The 16,720-nt window shown below is 59.9% G+C and overlaps 3 protein-coding genes across 3 annotated transcripts; 2 read left to right on the top strand and 1 right to left on the bottom strand.

Moving 5' to 3' along the window:
* Nucleotides 1-3,494: 3,494 nt before the first annotated feature.
* TUBB4B (tubulin beta 4B class IVb) lies at nucleotides 3,495-5,907 on the top strand. Its single transcript, XM_039461309.2, has 4 exons — nucleotides 3,495-3,658; nucleotides 3,964-4,072; nucleotides 4,154-4,264; nucleotides 4,695-5,907. Exons 1-4 carry the CDS (start codon nucleotides 3,602-3,604, stop codon nucleotides 5,753-5,755), a joined length of 1,338 nt encoding a protein of 445 aa, XP_039317243.1. The 5' UTR covers nucleotides 3,495-3,601; the 3' UTR covers nucleotides 5,756-5,907.
* CIMIP2A (ciliary microtubule inner protein 2A) lies at nucleotides 5,630-10,594 on the bottom strand. Its single transcript, XM_010352114.3, has 7 exons — nucleotides 10,503-10,594; nucleotides 7,781-7,995; nucleotides 7,442-7,704; nucleotides 7,228-7,354; nucleotides 6,820-6,914; nucleotides 6,377-6,494; nucleotides 5,630-5,988 (listed from the first exon to the last, which is right to left on the bottom strand). Exons 1-7 carry the CDS (start codon nucleotides 10,556-10,558, stop codon nucleotides 5,900-5,902), a joined length of 963 nt encoding a protein of 320 aa, XP_010350416.1. The 5' UTR covers nucleotides 10,559-10,594; the 3' UTR covers nucleotides 5,630-5,899.
* A 4,082-nt stretch (nucleotides 10,595-14,676) lies between these two features.
* Nucleotides 14,677-16,559, top strand: STPG3 (sperm-tail PG-rich repeat containing 3). The gene is made up of 6 exons (XM_074394438.1): nucleotides 14,677-14,960; nucleotides 15,121-15,275; nucleotides 15,386-15,520; nucleotides 15,635-15,723; nucleotides 15,856-16,201; nucleotides 16,321-16,559. Exons 1-6 carry the CDS (start codon nucleotides 14,851-14,853, stop codon nucleotides 16,452-16,454), a joined length of 969 nt encoding a protein of 322 aa, XP_074250539.1. The 5' UTR covers nucleotides 14,677-14,850; the 3' UTR covers nucleotides 16,455-16,559.
* Nucleotides 16,560-16,720: the final 161 nt, after the last annotated feature.

Genomic DNA, 16,720 nt, shown 5'->3' with positions numbered 1-16,720 from the left:
CCTAGCAGCTAGAGCTTCGGTTCTAGGATGCCCTCTGAACCTGACATCAGCTTCGTGGTGCCATCTGGCACCCCTGTAGGGGACAGGCCTGGCTGGCTCCCTGGGGAGACTGAGGGAGTATGGGGAGCTCCCCTGCCCTTTGAGGGGAATCGGTGAGGCCCTTATGGAGGGGGAGGAAGCGCCCATGGGCCTGTCCTTCCAGGCAGGTGAGGCTTCCCACAAAGGCTGGCCTCCGGGTCCTTTAAGGCCGTCAACACTGTCTGCCTGATGCCCCTGCCTGGCGGTAACACACCCTCCCGCTGGGACCATGGCCACAGGTAAACAGAGCGGTCACTGTGGATCCTCCAACAGCTGCAGGCCAGAGGAGGAGGGCGGCACTCCCCCTGCTCCGCCTGCGCCCGGCCCCACCTGCCCCAGGGCAGAGGGGGAGGGCGGCACTCCCCCAGCCCCGCCTGCGCCCCGGCCCCGCCTGCCCCACTTCCCAGCTCTTCTGGCCCTCTTTGGACTTCATCCTACATGGCCACAGACCCCAGGCGTCGATCCTCCTGCCTCTCCACCCTGCCGCAGGCCTAATTTATTCTTTCAGAATCATTACAAAAATACAGCCGGAGCCGGGCGCGGTGGCTCAAGCCTGTAATCCCAGCACTTTGGGAGGCCGAGGCGGGTGGATCACAAGGTCGAGAGATCGAGACCAACCTGGTCAACATGGTGAAACCCCGTCTCTACTAAAAATACAAAAAATTAGCTGGGCATGGTGGCACGTGCCTATAATCCCAGCTACTCAGGAGGCTGAGGCAGGAGAATTGCCTGAACCCAGGAGGCGGAGGTTGCGGTGAGCCGAGATCGCGCCATTGCACTCCAGCCTGGGTAACAAGAGTGAAACTCCGTCTCAAAAAAAAAAAAAAAAAAAAAAAAAAAAAAAAAAAATACAGCCGGGCATGGTGGCTCACACCTGCAATCCCAGCACTTAGAGAGACCGAGGTGGGCAGATCACCTGAGGTCAGGAGTCCAAGACCAGCCTGACTAACACGGTGAAACTGACTCTACTAAAAATACAGAAGTTAGCTAGTGTGGTTACGTGCATGCCTGTAATCCCAGTTACTCTGGAGGCTGAGGCAGGAGAATCACTTGAACTTGTGAGGAAGAAGTTGCAGTGAGCTGAGATGGTGCCACCACACTCCGGCTTGGGCACGAGAGCATGGCTGTCTCAAAAATAAATACAAATACAAATACTATAAAAATACAGCTGGGCGCAATGGCTCACATCTGTAATCACCGCACTTTGGGAGGCCAAGGTCAGGAGCTCGAGATAGGCCTGGTCAACATGGTGAAACCCTGCCTCTACCAAAAACAAAATATAAAAAAGGCCGGGCACGGTGGCTCACGCCTGTAATCCCAGCACTTTGGAAGGCAAGTTGGGTGGATCAGGAGGTCAGGAATTCAAGACCAGCCTAGCTAAAATGGTAAAATCCCGTCTCTACTAAAAACACAAAAATTAGGCCGGGCATGGTATCGGGTGCCTGTAATCTCAGCTACTTGGGAGGGTGAAGCAAAGAATTGCTGGAACCCGGAAGGCGGAGTTTGCAGTGAGCCGAGATAGCGACACTGCACTCCAGCCTCGGCAACAGAGAGTCTGTCTAAAATAAATAAAATAATTAGCCAGGCATGGTGGGGCACACCTGTAGTCTCAGCTACTTGGGAGCTGAGGCAGGAGAATCGGTTGATCGCAGGAGATGGAGGTTGTAGTGTGCCAAGACCACACGTTGCACTGCAGCCTGGTGACAAGAGCAAAACTCCATCTCAAAAAAAAAAAAAAAAAGCCGGGCGCGGTGGCTCAAGCCTGTAATCCCAGCACTTTGGGAGGCTGAGGCGGGTGGATCACGAGGTCAAGAGATCGAGACCATCCTGGTCAACATGGTGAAACCCCGTGTCTACTAAAAATACAAAAAATTAGCTGGGCATGGTGGTGCGTGCCTGTAATCCCAGCTACTCAGGAGGCTGAGGCAGGAGAATTGCCTGAGCCCAGGAGGCGGAGGTTGCGGTGAGCCAAGAACGCGCCATTGCACTCCAGCCTGGGTAACGAGCGAAACTCCGTCTCAAAAAAAACAAAACAAAAGAAGAAAGCTACAAAAATACAAAAGGCACAGTAGCTCCTGCCGGTAATCCCAGCACTTTGGGAGGCCGAGGCGGTCGGATTACATGAGCTCAGCGGTTTGAGACCAGCCTGGCCAACGCGGTGAAACCCGATCTCTACCAAAATTACAAAAATTAGCGGCATGGTGGTGGGTGCCTGTAGTCCCAGCTACTGGAGAGGCTGAGGCAGGACAATCTTTTGAACTTAGGGGGCCGAAATCGTGCTCCAAAATAACAAGTAAAATAAAAATGCTAGAAAAACACAGCGCGTTTGTTTCCCAGCAGGTTGATTAAAGGTGGGACCACACGCAATTCACGTTTTTCATGTTTTTTTTTTTCCTACCCAAGTAGAAATCAAGTCTCCAACTGGGAAAAGCATCCACAGAACTATCTGTCAGCCCCGGCGCGCCGACCGGCGGTTAGAACACCCGCCCCGGAGCCCGCGAGGTCGGGCCCCCGCCGACCGAGAAGCTCGCGCACCCCCGGGCAGAGGCTCCCGGGAGACGGGCGCGGGGCCAGCGCCGTCTCCACAACACGGCGGGGCGCGCGGCTGCGGGGGGAACTCGGGCCCCCGCGCCCCTCCCTGCCCCGAGCTCCCACTTGCGCCCCTCACCCCGACCGCAAGGGCAGCGGGCGCGCGGGACGCGGGAGCAGGACGGCCCGCCACCTCCGCGGCTCTGCGGGGAGCTCCCCTCCGGGCCGCGGCCTCCAAGCCCGGGCGTCTTCCGGCCTTGCAGGCACCGCGGCTTCCTCGGCCCGGAGGCCCCGGGCTCGCTCCGTGCGGACCCCGCTCCCGAACCCGTCCGGCGCGCAGATGCCGCGTCCCGGGGCAAGGCCGGCGAGGGCGCGACACCGGACGCTGGGCCGCCGCGGGCCTGCCCTTCCCGGCTCCCGGCCCGCGTCCCCGGGCTCCGAGCCAGGGCTGTGCCCGCCCCACGCCGGCCCGGCCCGCCCCGCCCCGCGCAGCTGCCAGACGCCCGACCGGAACCCGCGCCCGCGCCGACGCCCCACCCCTGCGCGCGCCTCCCGCGGCTCTGCGGCGGTTACCAGGACGCTGACCCCGCACAGCCAATAGCGCCAGCCCGACGGCGTGCTCCCGGGAGCCAGCCAATGACAGGGCAAATCAATCATTTGAAACACCCAATGGACGGGGCAGTGCTGCGCCAGGTGGGGGGTTTGTGATAGGGCGATCGGAGGCTGCGGCTGACCAATAAAGACCCAACGGGGTTGAAAAGGCAGACCTTAGGCGGGCTGATTGACGGGAATGGGACCAATCAAACGAGGGCGCTTTCCAGCCTCGTTCTGGCAGCCAAATCCGGGGCTGTCGGAGGCGGGCGCAGAGGGTATATAAGCATTGGCGGAGCGTCGGTTGTAGCAGTCTGCGCGCCTGCTTCTCTGTTTGTGTTCCTGTTTTTCTGCCCTCGTCCCCGCCGCCGCCGCCGCCGCCGTCGCCGCCGCCGCCGCCGTCATGAGGGAGATCGTGCACCTGCAGGCCGGGCAGTGCGGCAACCAGATCGGCGCCAAGGTGAGCTGCCGGGGCACTGGGGCTGGCGCGGGCCAGCCGGGCGGGACGGCCGGGGAGCCGGGGAAGATGGCGGCAGCGGCGGGCGGGCGGCGCCCCCGCATTGCGGTCGCCAGGCCCTTGGCGCGGGGACCGGGCTGAGCCGGGCGGCCGAAGCCCCCGGGATCCCGGCGGCTGGGGCGCGTGGGGCAGGGGGAGGGGCGGGCAGGACCGGGCAGCCGCGCCCGTCCGGGGCGGGGCTGCCTCCCTGCGCACCGGCCGCGGTGACTCAGCCCCGGCCCGCCCGGGCCCGCCCGCGTCCCTCGCAGTTCTGGGAGGTGATCAGCGATGAGCACGGCATCGACCCCACGGGCACCTACCACGGGGACAGCGACCTGCAATTGGAGCGCATCAACGTCTACTACAACGAGGCCACCGGTGAGGCCCCGGCCCCTTCCCCGACCGCCCTCCCCGGACCCCGCGGCCCCTGCCCTGGCTGACGCCCTCCCGTCCCCGCAGGCGGCAAGTACGTGCCCCGCGCAGTTCTCGTGGACCTGGAGCCCGGCACCATGGACTCCGTGCGCTCCGGGCCCTTCGGGCAGATCTTCCGGCCGGACAACTTCGTTTTCGGTGAGCCGCGGCTGGGGGCTTGGCGGCGGCTCAAAGGTCAAGGGGCGGCTGCAAGGGCACCGTCGTTGGAACTGCGCGGCCAGGGCCCCTGGACCCCTTCTCTCCTGAGCTGCTCAATCCCCTTTTCTAAATCGGCTTTGGGAGCAAGGTCCAGCTGTCTGCCGAGGCGAGGAGCCGCCGCGCACGTAATCTCCCTGTAGGGAGCTGGGCTGGGCGCAGTGTCGGCTGCTCTGTCCTTGGGAACTGGCAGGGCCCCTGACTTCATTTGGACCTGGCAGGCTGCCCATCTTAAGCTTTGAGGGTCCCTTTGCGCTACGCGCAGGGTGGATTCTGCGGTCAGCCCATACCACGTGCTTGGTTTTTTATCCCGTGGTGTTTATGACCAGTAGTGACATCTACCTGGCTAACTAGTGACTGTGTTCTTTCGCAGGTCAGAGCGGTGCTGGGAACAATTGGGCCAAGGGACACTACACAGAAGGCGCAGAGCTGGTGGATTCGGTGCTGGACGTTGTGAGGAAGGAGGCTGAGAGCTGTGACTGCCTGCAGGGTTTCCAGCTGACCCACTCCTTGGGTGGGGGGACTGGGTCTGGGATGGGTACCCTCCTTATCAGCAAAATCCGGGAGGAATACCCAGACAGGATCATGAACACGTTCAGTGTGGTGCCCTCCCCCAAGGTGTCAGACACGGTGGTGGAGCCCTACAATGCCACTCTCTCAGTCCACCAGCTTGTAGAGAACACGGACGAGACCTACTGCATCGATAACGAAGCTCTGTACGACATCTGCTTCAGAACCCTCAAGCTGACAACACCCACCTACGGGGACCTCAACCACCTGGTGTCTGCCACCATGAGTGGGGTCACCACCTGCCTGCGCTTCCCAGGCCAGCTCAATGCTGACCTGCGCAAGCTGGCCGTGAACATGGTCCCGTTCCCCCGCCTGCACTTCTTCATGCCTGGCTTTGCCCCACTGACCAGCCGGGGCAGCCAGCAGTACCGGGCCCTGACAGTGCCTGAGCTCACCCAGCAGATGTTTGATGCCAAGAACATGATGGCAGCCTGCGACCCCCGCCATGGCCGCTACCTGACGGTGGCCGCCGTGTTCAGGGGCCGCATGTCCATGAAGGAGGTGGATGAGCAAATGCTTAATGTCCAAAATAAGAACAGCAGCTATTTTGTCGAGTGGATCCCCAACAACGTGAAGACGGCTGTCTGTGACATCCCGCCCCGGGGGCTAAAAATGTCCGCCACCTTCATAGGCAACAGCACGGCCATCCAGGAGCTGTTCAAGCGCATCTCGGAGCAGTTCACGGCCATGTTCCGGCGCAAGGCCTTCCTGCACTGGTACACGGGCGAGGGCATGGACGAGATGGAGTTCACCGAGGCCGAGAGCAACATGAACGACCTGGTGTCCGAGTACCAGCAGTACCAGGATGCCACAGCCGAGGAGGAGGGCGAGTTCGAGGAGGAGGCCGAGGAGGAGGTGGCCTAGAGCCTCCAGTCACCGGGAAAGCGGGGGAGCGGTGTGAACTCTTTATTCACTCCCAGCCTGTCCTCCGGCCCGTCCCGCTGTGTGTGCACCTGCTGATTTCCCTCCTGTGTCCCACGCTGTACAGACACCACCATTAAAGCTTTTTCATAGTGTGTGGTCTCGTCGCGCCTGTTCCTTCCAGTAGGCCTTCCGGGTGCTGTTGCCAAACGTCAGCGCGTAGCTGTCCTGCATGGCTGCAGGGACCGAGGCTGATGCTGAGCTGGGATTTTCACATGCCAGGGACCAGCATGGGCTGGACACCGGGCTCCAGGGGAGTGTGGGGCTGCCCCAGGCATCTGCTTTCTGAAGCAAGCCTGGTCCGTCCCGGGTACCAAACCTTAAGGGGCCAGGTGGCCCAAGTCTGGGACGTTAATAGGACAGCCCAGTGACCGCCATCCAAAAGGGCCAGGGAGAATGGCCAACAATCCTACACCAAGATGGAGCCGGGGGACTGGTCAGACAGGTGGTTCTGAACTAGCAGCCAAGGGAGGACAGCTCGAGCCCCAGACACCCCTCCCCACAGTGGCCGTCGTGTGTCTATGTGACCCTGTCCTAAAGCTGGGCATGGGGTCCCCTACTCACAGGGGATGAACCCCATGTAGAAGGGGATCAGGCCTTGGCTGCTGTAGATGTGGTTGCTGGGCCAGTGTGTTCCCGGCAGCTTCTCGCCCAGGTCACAGTGGGGGTTTCTGAACAGGAACTGGGAGACAGGCCGGTGCTGAGGAGCTGCCTCCCCCACAGGCAACCAGACCGAACAATGTCCCAGTAGGGGCCTGATGGGGGTAGGGGCGGCACTCCGTGGGAAAGCTGCCCAATGTCCCAACCTCCTGCATCCTCACCCCAGGATCCAGGACTCAGGAGAGGGTTGGGGCACCTCCTCTGGGCACAGGAGAGAGAGAGCCAGGCAGAGCCCCCCCTCCGCCAGGCTTCTCAGGGAGCCTGGCCTTCAGGACCCCTCCAGGGAAGCTGCCAGACTGGAGGAAGCTGTGTGAGCTGGGAGCAGGCCCGGGTCGGCGCTCTCCTACCTGGCTCTTGTCGAACTCGTCCATGGCCTGTGCGACGCCATCTCGGTAATTGACCCCCATTACCCAGGAGAACCGGGGAATGAAGCCAGCATAGCCTGGGGTGGGCAGATGTGCAGGTCCTACCCAGGCCCTTTGACCTTCCCCCTGGCCATACCCACCTGCCCCAGACGCATCAGGGTAGCCCGGTAAGGCTCTCTTTCCTTCCCTGCTGTGGCCAAATGGGAAGAGGCAGGCAGGACAGCACCTCGTTCTGGGAAAAGCTGGACTCCCGGAAGCAGCAGGAGGCAGAGGAGGTCCCCTCAGCCTGCTAACCCGTTCCAGAGCAGGAAAAGCAGCCCTGTGGCAGCCCTCACACTCCTGGAACCTTGTGGGGAGGGACGCCCTGGTCCAGCCCAGCCCTGCGCCCACCTGAGATGGCCTTGCGTTGGATTAGGTTGGGGTGGTCCAGCTGTGGCAGCCGCTGGAACCTGCACATGTCTAGTGTCTCCTGCTGGTGAGTGTGGGGTGGGTACTCGTCCCTCCGGCAGTGGTACAGCTGCAGTAGGGAAGGCAGAGGTCGCCCTGCAGCTCCCACCCACGGCCGAGCTGGAATGGGCTTGGCACAGACCGGTGCATCCTGTACCTGCTGCCGCCTGGGGGCCTCACAGACAGGGCCGGCGTGCCTCCAGGCCTCCTCCCCCAAGGCCAGTTGCAGGCCTGGGTGTCCCGAGTCTCTGGAGTCCCCCTTCCTGCCTGGAGGGCACAGTGGGTGGGGGGGGTAGGGCATGACACCTGCAGGCAGCAGCAGATGTCTGGGTATGTTCTCTAACCCTGGCGGCTCCGGGGCGTCCACATCCAGGGGTGGCAGCTGGCCCCGGATCTCGAAGTTCTTGTAGGGCTTCAGACCTGTACGGACGGGGCAGCCTGTGAGTGCCAGGACGGGCGGGTGCGGGCGGGTGTGGGGCCGGGGACGGCAGCTCACCGGTGTAGTGGGGAATGTATGGCTCAGTCAGGTCTCGGCAGGGAACCCGGGGGGGCCTGGGCTGGCTGAAGTCCTCAATGAACTTGGGCTTGGACATGGGGGACAGCACAGAACAGGGGCTCTTATGCACGCTCGGGTCTGTGAGCAGCTGGCCCGTGGTGCGCCCGTAGGTGTTCCCCACCTGGAAGCGCAGCTGCGGGTAGAAGCCGGCATAGCTGTGAGGGAGACAGGAGGTGGGTGGGGCTCACGGGCAACCCAGTGCAGCGCAGGGCCCCTCAAACCAGGCGGGGGTCCTGCCCGCCACTGAGGGCGGCCTGGCCCTCGGCAGGTCCCCGGCCCTCTGCTCACCTGCAAATGGGACTGCAGAGGCACCGGCCTTCCCGGGCTCTTGTCGCCTGAACGGGCAGTGTGCAGCAGGTGCTCAGGACGCTGCCGGCCTTGCACAGGCTACGAGAGCCTTCCAACCCCTCCCAACCCTCATCCCAAAGGCCAACGAGGCAGGAGTTCTCTGCCCTGGCAGAGCAAGTTCAGGCACAGGACATGTGGGCCAGGGCCTAGGCAAGGGACTGCCCCTTAGACACAGGCTGGGCCCGGCCGGGAGTGTGTGCCATGGTCTTGGCCTGCCCCCTGCCACCCAGGAGAGGCCAGTGGCGTCTTGCAAGGACCAGGACTGGGGCTGGGGCCTTTTGGGCCTTCATTCGGCCCGTGGGGTGTGTTGCAGGTGGCGTGGGCGGTTCAGCGCCCCAGGGCCTGTGTGATCACTGACGGAGGGAGAACTGCCTCTGTTTGAAAAATTGCCAACGGGCCCAGAGTGGTGGCTCACACCTGTAATCCCAACACTTTGGGAGGCTGAGGCGGGCTGATCATGTGAGGTCGGGAGTTCAAGACCAGCCTGGCCAACATGATGAAACCCTGTCTCTACTAAAAATACAAAATTAGCTGGGCGTGGAGGCTCATGCCCTCTAATCCCAGCTACTCAGGAGGCTGAAGCAGGAGAATCACATGAACCTGGGAAGCGGAGCTTGTGGTGAACTGAGATCGCGCCATTGCACTTCAGCCTGGGCAACAAGAGTGAAACTTCATCTCAAAGGAGGCCGAGGCAGGTGGATCACGAGGTCAAGAGATCGAGACCAACCTGGTCAACATGGTGAAACCCCGTCTCTACTAAAAATACAAAAAATTAGCTGGGCATGGTGGCGTGTGCCTGTAATCCCAGCTACTCAGGAGGCTGAGGCAGGAGAATTGCCTGAACTCAGGAGGCGGAGGTTGCGGTGAGCCAAGATCGCGCCATTGCACTCCAGCCTGGGTAACAAGAGTGAAACTCCATCTCAAAAAAATAAAAATAAAAAAAATAAAATAAAAAATAGGCCAGGCACGGTGGCTCAAGCCTGTAATTCCAGCACTCTGGGAGGCCGAGGCGGGTGGATCACGAGGTCAAGAGATCGAGACCATCCTGGTCAACGAGGTGAAACCCCGTCTCTACTAAAAATACAAAAAATTAGCTGGGCATGGTGGTGCGTGCCTGTGATCCCAGCTACTCAGGAGGCTGAGGGAGGAGAGAATTGTATGAACCCCACAGGTGGAGGTTGCAATGAGCCGAGATCACACCATTGCACTCCAGCCCGGGCAACAGGACAGGACTCCGTCTCAAATAAATTAATAAATAATAATAATAAAAAGGGGCCGGGCGCAGTGGTTCATGCCTGTAATCCCAGCACTTTGGGAGGCCGAGGCGAGTGGATCACCTGAGGTTGGGAATTCGAGACCAGCCTGACCAATATGGTGAAACCCCGTCTCTTAAAAAAAAAAAATTAGCCGGGCACGGTGGCTCAAGCCTGTAATCCCAGCACTTTGGGAGGCCGAGGCGGGTGGATCACAAGGTCGAGAGATCGAGACCATCCTGGTCAACATGGTGAAACCCTGTCTCTACTAAAAATACAAAAAACTAGCTGGGCGTGGTGGCGTGTGCCTGTAATCCCAGCTACTTAGGAAGCTGAGGCAGGAGAACTGCCTGAACCCAGGAGGCGGAGGTTGCGGTGAGCCAAGATCGCGCCATTGCACTCCAGTCTGGGTAACAAGAGCGAAACTCCGTCTCAAAAAAAAAAAAAAAAAAAAAAAAAATTATTAAAAAATACATATTTGGGAAGTAACCACTCATAAGTCTACCTTGTATCCTGACATTATTAGGACTATAAGCCTCAACTTCGGTATCTCTCAAACTCCGATTAGCCTTTCCATAGTGGGAAGGGAACCTGTCTCTTTCTAGGAAAAATGCTGCTATTTTGTAAACCAGTTAAGTATTGTGAGGCTTGTTTAACAACTGACTATCCTGGCTCTGACCTCTCTTAGGCTCATTTATAACCATTCTATATTTGTTAAAAAAATATATATATATATATATATTTATATTTATACATAAATAGAAATTAAAGTGTGGAGTTCTCTACGGAGTGGGCATCAGGCACTTCCTCGCTGGCTTGTGCCCGCTGCTCCGCTGCCCCGGTTTCTGCTCAGCAGATGTGTGGCCGCCTGGCGTGGTGTCTGCAGTGGTACAGCAGCAGGGAGGGTGAGGGCTGGGCCTCTGGCAGCCCCGGCCCCGAGCGTCCCATGTCCCAGGCCAGCTCTGGCCCCTCACCACTGGCCTCCAGGCCTCAGGCCTCATGCCCCAGCCCTGCTCCCCTTCTGCAGCCCTGGCTCAGCCCCTTGGAGCGCCCGGTCTCACCCAGGGATGTAGTGTGGCTCTGGCGTGAAGAGGCTGTGTTTCTGAGTAGCTGTCATTTTGCTTCCACTCTGGCCTTGCTGGCTCCTGTCCCTCCCGGTGTCCAGCCCCCTTCTCTGAGGGGAGTCCCATTGCCAGGCAACCATTGTGAGGGGCCAGCATTGTGGGCGCCTCCTGGGCCAGGCCACCTCGCTAACCCTGTGAGTGCCCCCACTGTACAGGTGACTCACAGAGGCCGAGATATGTGCCAGGCTGGAGAAGGGTCACGGTGAGGCAGGGGGCCTGTGAGGAAGTCCCATTAACTTCAGAGCTGAGAAAACAGGACTGACCTCCAGGAAGGGCCTGGGCTCTTGGGGCCCCCAGAAGGCCAGCAGCCCCTGCCTCCAGGTGAGGCTACGGGAGCCCCCAGAACCCTCCTCTGACAGGACACCCTTGTGGCTGTGGAGCCTCGGAGCCTTGGCTGGGGTCGGGGGCTGCCTGGCCTGCAGGCCTGAGCAGACTCTCCCTCCGGTGGGCCCTTCACGCAGGGCAGGACATTGTGCTTACATTTTAAAGAAATCCTGAATTTTATTCTTTTCTACAGGAAGGACTTCCTAACCATAAAAATGAAGGAAGGTGGCCGGGTGTGGGGGCTCACACCTGTGATCCCAGCACTTTCGGAGGCTGAGGCGGGCGGATCACCCAAGGTCGGGAGTTCAAGACCAGCCTGATCAACATTGTGAAACCCTGTCTTTACTAAAAATACAAAAATTAGCAGGGTATAGTGGTGCACGCCTGTAGTTGTAGCCGAAGCTACGATTCTCCTGAGGCAGGAGAACCGCTTGAACCTGGGAGGTGGAGGTTGCAGTGAGCTGAGATCACGCCACTGCACTCTAGCCTGGGTGAAAGGAGACTCTGTCTCAAAAAAAAAAAAAAAAAAAGGAGGGAAGGCTGGCACTGTGGCTCATGCCTATAATCCAGGCACTTTGGGAGGCTTAGGCAGGACGAGGTGGGTGGATTGCTTGAGCCCAGGAGTTTGAGCCAGCTGGGCAACACAGGGAAACCGTGCCTCTACAGAAAAGAAAGAAAAATTAGCCAGGTGTGGTGAGCCTGCCTGTGGGTACTTGGCAGGATGAGATGGGAGGAGGGCCTGAGCCTGGGAGGTGGAGGCTGCAGTGGGCTGATATTGCACCACTGCACTCCAGCCTGGGCGACAGAACCAGACCACGTCTCAACAAAGAAAAAAAACTGAACTAAAAGGCAAACTAAAGACTGGAAAAAAGTTTGCCACAGGTGTTATGAATAGATGTGAGGTCAGCATGAAAAGCTGTCACCTGGCAGCTCATGTCACCCCAGCACTTCGGGAGGCTGAGGCGGTGGGTGTTTGAGACTGAGGTCAGGAGTTTGAGACCAGCCTGGTCAACATGACAAAACCCCGTCTCCACTAAAAACACAAAAATTAGGCCGGGCACGGTGGCTCAAGCCTGTAATCCCAGCACTTTGGGAGGCTGAGACGGGTGGATCACGAGGTTGAGAGATGGAGACCATCCTGGTCAACATGGTGAAACCCCATCTCTACTAAAAATACAAAAAATTAGCTGGGCATGGTGGCACGTGCCTGTAATCCCAGCTACCCGGGAGGCTGAGGCAGGAGAATTGCCTGAACCCAGGGGGCGGAGGTTGCGGTGAGCCGAGATCGCGCCATTGCACTCCAGCCTGGGTAACAAGAGTGAAACTCCGTCTCAAAAAAAAAAAAAACACAAAAATTAGCCGGGTATGGTGTCGGGAGCCTGTAATCCCAGCTACTGGGGAGGCTGAGGCAGGAGAATCGCTTGAACCTGGGAGGCGGAGGTTGCAGTGAGCTGAGATTGTGCCATTGCACTCCAGTCTGGGTGACAAGAATGAAACTGTGTCAAAAAAAAAAAAACAAAAACAAAAACAGGGCCAGGCGCAGTGGCTCACACCTGTAATCCCAGCACTTTGGGAGGCCAAGGCGGGTGGATCACGAGGTCAAGAGATCGAGACCATCCTGGTCAACATGGTGAAACCCTGTCTCTACTAAAAATACAAAACATTAGCTGGGCGTGGTGGCACGTGCCTGTAATCCCAGCTACTCAGGAGGCTGAGGCAGGAGAATTGCCTGAACCCAGGAGGTAGAGGTTGCAGTAAGCCAAGATCGCGCCATTGCACTTCAGCATGGGTAACAAGAGTGAAACTCTGTCTCAAAAAAAAAAAAAAAACCTCCCACAAAACAAAGATATAAACAAACCTCCATAGAAAATGCAGAACCTTTAAAAAAAAAAAAGACCGCAGAGTTTGTAAGTATACGGGCATAAAGTCAGACCACAATCACATAAAAGCTGATGTGATGACATTTTTGGAGGCTTACTGCTGGCAGGACCATGGTGAGAAAAGCCTCTAATTTAAGTGACACCTCCTGGAAAGCAATTTGGTACCTATCAAGTTCACACTCACACTCCCAGGAAGCTTCCTGGCACCTGGGTGGACACGGTTTTCCTCCACTGTTCTGGCTGGTAACTCCCACAGCCCTTGGTATGGACATTTGATAGAATGTTGGGTGTGGCGGGGCGCGGTGGCTCACGCCTGCACTTTGGGAGGCTGAGGTGGGTGGATCACCTGAGGTCAGGAGTTCAAGACCAGCCTGGCCATCATGGTGAAACCCCCATCTTATATGTATAAAGAAAGAATGTTGGGTGTGTGTGGCCTGGGTGGCAGGGGAAGGGGGACTCTGACCTCCTACCCTCCTTTTATCTGGTTCTTAAGACTCTCCCAAGAGAGGCCCCACCCTATGCCCTGGGGGCAGGAATGCTGAGAAATCCCTAGAGGATAAGAGGGAGGGTCATCAGGAGGTTCCCAGGGGGTGGAAGCCAGGGAGGGCAAGGAAGCTCCACCCCTCCCACACCTCTCTGTACAGGGCTCTTCCTTGGCATCCTCTGCAATCAGTACCCTTTACAATAAACCAGTAACCCTCAGCCAGTGTTTCCGAGTTCTGTGAGCAGCTCCAGCAAATTAAACCCAAAGAGGGTGTCATGGGAATCCCAGCTTGAAGCTGGTTGGTCAGGAGTTCCAGAGGCCCAGACTTGCCGCGGTGTGCCTGGCTGTCTTGGGATGGAGCCCTCACCCTGTGGAATGTGACACCGTCTCCAGGTAGATGGTGACAGAGGTGAATTAGAGGACCCCCAGCTTGGTGCGTGGGGAACCCTCCCTCTGCCACGGCTGTGGTGGTGTGGGTGCAGACGGAACACGTGCGTTTCCGCCACGCCTTCGGGAGGAAAGGACGTTCAGCCTTGTCAGTCACGCCGTCGGCAATGTTTATTCCAGGAGGAGCTGGAGGGGCCTCTCTGTCCAACGGCCAGGGCTTCATTAGCAAAGCATGGTTCATTCTGCAGCAGCCAGGCAACTCTGAACCCAGCACGACCTAGGCCTGCGCCCAGAGCACAGGGCGTGAGCCCCATCCAGATAAAACCTGGTTTCCTCAAGCACGTGTCCGTCTGCCTGCCTGGCAGGCCCGTGCTGAAGGCCAGGCATCATGGAGGGTGGAGGAGGGCTGGGAGTTGGGCCTGCGGATAAGGCGCTTCACAGGCTCTGCCCTGGTGGATTCTGGGCCAAGGTCAGGGCTGGGACCGGCCAGCGGCCAGCTCAGAGGCCACACAGTGGGGAGCCCTGGTGCCCAGCTGGGCTCCCGCTCACAAAGGCTGGCTGTGCCTTTGCAGCTCGGGCAGCGAGGCCATCTGTGTCACCTTCTGGCCTCTGTGTCCCCAGGTGAGAGGCAGGCCCTCACACTCCAGCCCTGCCTGTGGCTCCAGGGCCCTGCCTTCCTCTGGGGTTAGACCATCTGATGTGGCTTTGCTTTTCCCCCAAGTGGAAATCCAGGTGGGATGGTGGCTCCTCCTCCAGGGATCCTTCCTGGACCCCTCCCTCCCTCCTTCCCACCCCCGGGAACCCTGGCTGGCCTGACACAGAGGGGACTCCACAGGACTTGGCAGATGCTTATAGGTCCTGCTCCCCTCCCCGTGCCGAGGCCTCAGTCCTCCCAGAAGCCCCTCGAGAGTGGACCCAGCCTTCCAGGAGACCCCAGGGTGCAGGAGAGGAGAGCGAGTTGGAAAAGTTAGCAGGGACTGGAGCAGGGAGGGCTGGGCCAGGGGTCACCTGAGCAGGCTGCAGATCCTGGCCCAGTCGGAACCAGTGACCATCTAGCTGGTGGGGGAGGGGCCCACAGCGTGGGGACCCTGGGGCAGCCCCTCTAGGGACGGACAATGAGTCTTTCCCAGGAACCCCGGCAACAGAGGAGCCTATCAGTGAGGTCACAGAGCCCCGTGATGCCCTCAGGGAAGACAGCCAGAAGACTCTGATGATGAATTTTGACCAGAAGGCTGTGAAATTCCTGGCAAATTTTTACATCAATGGAGGCAAACACTGGACCCATGGGCCCCTGAGGCCGATGCTGCCAGAGCCCATCCAGTAACTTGCAGGGGGGAGTGGCGGAGGTCTGAGGGACAGTGTGGTGGGGGGTGCAGGCTGAGGGGCAGGGGGCTGGGAGTGACGGGGCTGAGGGACAGTGTGGGGGCTGGGTTGTGGGGCCAGGGGCTGAAGGACAGTGGCTCGGGCGTCTCCGGTGCAGGCCCAAGGCATCCGTGCTATTGCTGGGCCTGGAGCCAGGGCTGGCCTGGGATGAGACATGGCCCCCAAGGATGAAGTGCCCAGCTGGCCTCGGGTTTCAGATGGGCGCCCCCAAGAAGTCCCTGCCCATCTGCACCCAGACCCTGAGGGAGCTTCGTGAGTGAGGGTCCTGGCCGCCCCACCCCCACCCCAGGCTGGCCTTTGGGGGGCTGTGGGAAGGGCCTGCTGGAACCATCCCAGGCCCAGAGCTTGTCTCCCGTGGCCAGTGCTGGAGCAACGCCCCCCGATCACGACTGACCTGGACGTCCCCAGCCCTGCCAGGTACCAGCTGCCAAGCCCGTCGTTGCGAGAGTCCTCCCCACACCCCCACTACAGCATTGGCTGCAAACACCAGGGCCGAGGTGTGTGTCCCCTCCCTGGGGCCCGACCACTGGGCCTGTCCCCACCCTGGAAATGGGGGCCTCAGCCTCTGCACTGGAACCCCCATGGCCTGAGGCCCTTCTACGCCACTACAGAGGGCGGTGGGCGCAGGGCATGGCAGACGGTGTGGTTTCAGAGTGAAAGCCCCTTCACACAGAAGGCCGACTTCAACCGAGAGCAAAAGGTGGGGACTGGGCAGGAAGGGGGCAGGGAGTCCAGGCAGGTGGGGGCTGGGGCTTCCATCAGGACCAAAGCGGGGCTGGCTGAGGGTCTGGGGAGTCCCCTACTCTGCAGCAAGTCTCCTGCTGTCTCACAGTGGCCCTCGCCAGCCGACCACCATCCGCTCAGCCGGCCTGCCTTCCCCGCCTTCAGCTTGAGGGGCCACCACGCTGCCACCAAGACACCTGAAGGCCACACCCGCCCCTGGCTGCCTCGGGCCGGGGGGTTTGGTCTCCGGACGCAGCCCCAGTGCCTGCTCCAGGCCTCTTTGCAGGCACCTGGCAAGAGGCACCCTGGCCCCAACACCTACAACATTCTTCCTGGGAGCCGCCTGCGGAGCCCACGCCCACCAGCCTTCTCCATGAGCCGCTCCCCAGCGTTCCCCACCTGGCTCATTCGCTGTAAGGAGACCTGGAGAGGGACAGGCCAGGGCTGGGCCATGGGTGAGCGAGGTGGGGCGGGGGCGGGGGTGGAGGCTGGGAGCCAGGTGTGAGTGGGGGCTGCCACCTGGGTGGGGCTCCGAGCCTTCTCTCTTTCTCCCTCTGTCTCTCTCTCCCGTCAGCCCAAACCCCTGGCCCGGCTGCCTACCACGTGGAGGACTGCTACAACTCTCGCTTCCCCTCGGCACCCGGCGTGGTCATCCAGGGCGTGCGCAGACCCAAGCGACACGACACCGGCCCCTTCTGCACGCTCTAGAGCCCGCTGGGCAAAGCCAGCTTGGCCCGGCCAACGAGTGGAACCCAGGCCTCCCTGGGGACTTGGTGCCCCAGCCTGGCCTCTGACCCTCTGGGCATCCCTGGTGCACCCTCCTGGATGGCCCACCCTTTTATGGACTGTGGACAAGGCCAGCCCAGCCTGGAGTCCCCATCTGCCCATGCCCAGCTATAAAGATGCTGTGGGCTCTCCCATGCTCCGCAGTGTGCGGCTGTCTGTCCTTCACCGGGTGCAGTCCTGGAGACATG

Source organism: Saimiri boliviensis, chromosome 2 (assembly GCF_048565385.1).
Source record: "Saimiri boliviensis isolate mSaiBol1 chromosome 2, mSaiBol1.pri, whole genome shotgun sequence".
Classification (NCBI taxonomy): Eukaryota; Metazoa; Chordata; class Mammalia; order Primates; family Cebidae; genus Saimiri; species Saimiri boliviensis.
Note: the sequence above shows the minus strand (reverse complement) of the source record. Positions and strands in the feature narration are given on the sequence as shown.